Source organism: Phytophthora parasitica (genome assembly GCF_000247585.1).
Source record: "Phytophthora parasitica INRA-310 unplaced genomic scaffold supercont2.14, whole genome shotgun sequence".
Classification (NCBI taxonomy): Eukaryota; Oomycota; class Peronosporomycetes; order Peronosporales; family Peronosporaceae; genus Phytophthora; species Phytophthora nicotianae.
Genome location: NW_008649000.1, coordinates 1,026,487 through 1,028,776, shown reverse-complemented (window position 1 = coordinate 1,028,776; position 2,290 = coordinate 1,026,487). Strand labels below are relative to the sequence as shown.

The window sequence follows — 2,290 nt, the reverse complement described above, 5'->3', positions numbered from 1 at the left end:
GGTCCGCTTGGATGCTTACGGACTGCTGCCATTTCCTGTTTTGACTTCGAGTGCTCACTTGGAAATCTGGCATCGACAATGAGATTCATCAGCTGCATCGTTACCGTCGTGCTAGCGCTCACAGTCGCCACCAGCAGCGCCAACACAGTCGAAGAAACTGGCGTCAAGGCCCGCCACATGCTGGCCATGGGCGACGAGTCCGTCATGTTCGCGCGCGGCTCACTGCGCAGAGAGGAGGAGACGGATTAAATTTCGCCACACAGGAACAGAAACCTCTACATCTGTCACCGCGAACACTCCAAGCGAACGGGATACAGAACCTGCCTCATTGCGACACCTTCCTCAAACACTACTTAGCTGACACGGCAACGGCATAAACCAACGCACGATCAGAGCACTCGACGGTTGCTGAGCGATATAAGCCCGACAAGCTGTAATCTACTAATCTATTGTTCGCACATTCGTGGCATTGTTCATTGAGTTCTTGTGGATCGTCAGTGGCGGGAGTGGTTTTCGTCGTCTCGTGGATGGTGACATCGTAGTAGGCGACCACGAGACGACGAAACCACTAGTAGTAGTAGGCTGCAGCATTCATCGGCTCCAGAATGAAGAGGAAACTGAAAGCCGACAATACTTCGTCTGCACTTGATGAAACCAACCACAATAAAATTCTCTAGAAAGAATATTTATTGTGGTTTTCAGCAATTTTGCCGATTTGCTTGGTTTAAACAAAACGGACAGAGACTAGGGTAAGTAGGTCCGATTTAGCTAAATCTGATCAGACGTAGGGACTAAGGATTTAATACTACTAGTACTACTTTCAAAAAGCGAAAACGAAAACTGTAATTGCAAATAAATAGCTCAGTCTTGACGCTGATCGAACGATCGAATCGATCGTTTGTTCGCAATTTCGTGCGATTATCGAGGCCACCGCTGAGCGGCGCTGACTCAAGTGGTGTGCCTGTTCTCCAGAAGACAAGTACATCGTGCTGCTCAACCATTTCGTTCTGTCATTTCCTCGGATCCATCGGGTCGCACATTGGTGTAGCTGTTCATCCGTCTGTGACTGCAGAGCCCAGCTGGCGCTTTCAAAACCACAAACTGCAAGAAACTTGACGGGTTCATTTGCATTGAGCTGCATAGACGCAATGAAAGCACGGTGAGACCAGTCACCCCGGTCTTTCGATCCGACGCAGTGGCATTTTGTACGCACGGCTGCTGACTCACGTCAAATCGCAGAGCGCTACAATTCGACCGCACTAAGTTCCGCCTTGGCCCTTCTTGTCCGCAATAAAACGACCAGAGAGCTAGAATTTGGAGTTTGACGGTGCAAATGTGTCCCTACGCGCGCTATGTGCTGTGCTCATATCCCTGTCGTGACATTTCCAGATGACAGATGCCGAAATGGAAATCAGCGCTGTGGCTGGCAATACCGCAAGACAACAGAGCATCAGTGCCTCAGATGTACCAACGTTACGCCGCCACAGCTGGAGCTCGTGAAAGCAACGAACAGCAGACAGAGAGCAACGACGGTGAGCTTGTTGATGTGTCTGTTCAAACGAAACATGTCGAACCGCTTCGTTTTCATTTTCCAATTGGCCTTCTCCAGCCACAGTCCAGCGGCTTCAAGACCAACAAGAAACCATGCGTCTGTATCACGCTCTGCTCGTGACTGCGGTTGCGCTGCTCGCCAGCAACGTCTCCGCCAGCTCGACCGACTGCGCAATGACTCCTATCGAGACCACCAGCGGATCTGCTCCCAAGGACTCGTTCGACGGCTTCGACTCGTCCAACGACTCTCCGATCCAGCAGGGCTCCACTACCAGCTCGGATGTTGGTTCCAGTCAGGAGGTGTCCTCTGCCAGCGGTTCATCGCCGAAGGACTCGTTCGACGGCTTTGACTCGTCAAACGACTCTCCAATCCAGCAGGGCTCCGCCCCCGGCTCAGACGTTGGCTCTAGCCAGGAAGTGTCTTCGGCCAGCGGATCTGCTCCCAAGGACTCGTTCGACGGCTTCGACTCGTCCAACGACTCTCCTATTCAGCAGACCAGTTCGGATGTTGGTGCCAGCCAGGAGACCACCCCGGACTCCCCGATCCAGCAGGGATCTGCGCCGACTGATGCTTCTTTCATCAGCAGCTACAGTGGCCCCACTCCCGACTTCCCTGACTATGGTCAGACTACGGACGCTCCCGTGGCTCAGGGATCGGATGTCGGTGCCAGCCACGAGGTCTCGTCAGCCAGCGGTTCATCTCCGAAGGACTCGTTCGACGGCTTTGACTCGTCCAACG

The 2,290-nt window shown here is 53.0% G+C and overlaps 1 protein-coding gene across 1 annotated transcript; it reads left to right on the top strand.

Annotated features, from left to right (window-relative positions):
- Nucleotides 1–1,396: 1,396 nt before the first annotated feature.
- On the top strand, nucleotides 1,397–2,168 carry PPTG_08669 (hypothetical protein; the record flags this gene model as incomplete). Its single annotated transcript, XM_008902795.1, has 3 exons — nucleotides 1,397–1,532; nucleotides 1,610–2,058; nucleotides 2,136–2,168. 3 exons carry the CDS (start codon nucleotides 1,397–1,399, stop codon nucleotides 2,166–2,168), a joined length of 618 nt encoding a protein of 205 aa, XP_008901043.1.
- Nucleotides 2,169–2,290: the final 122 nt, after the last annotated feature.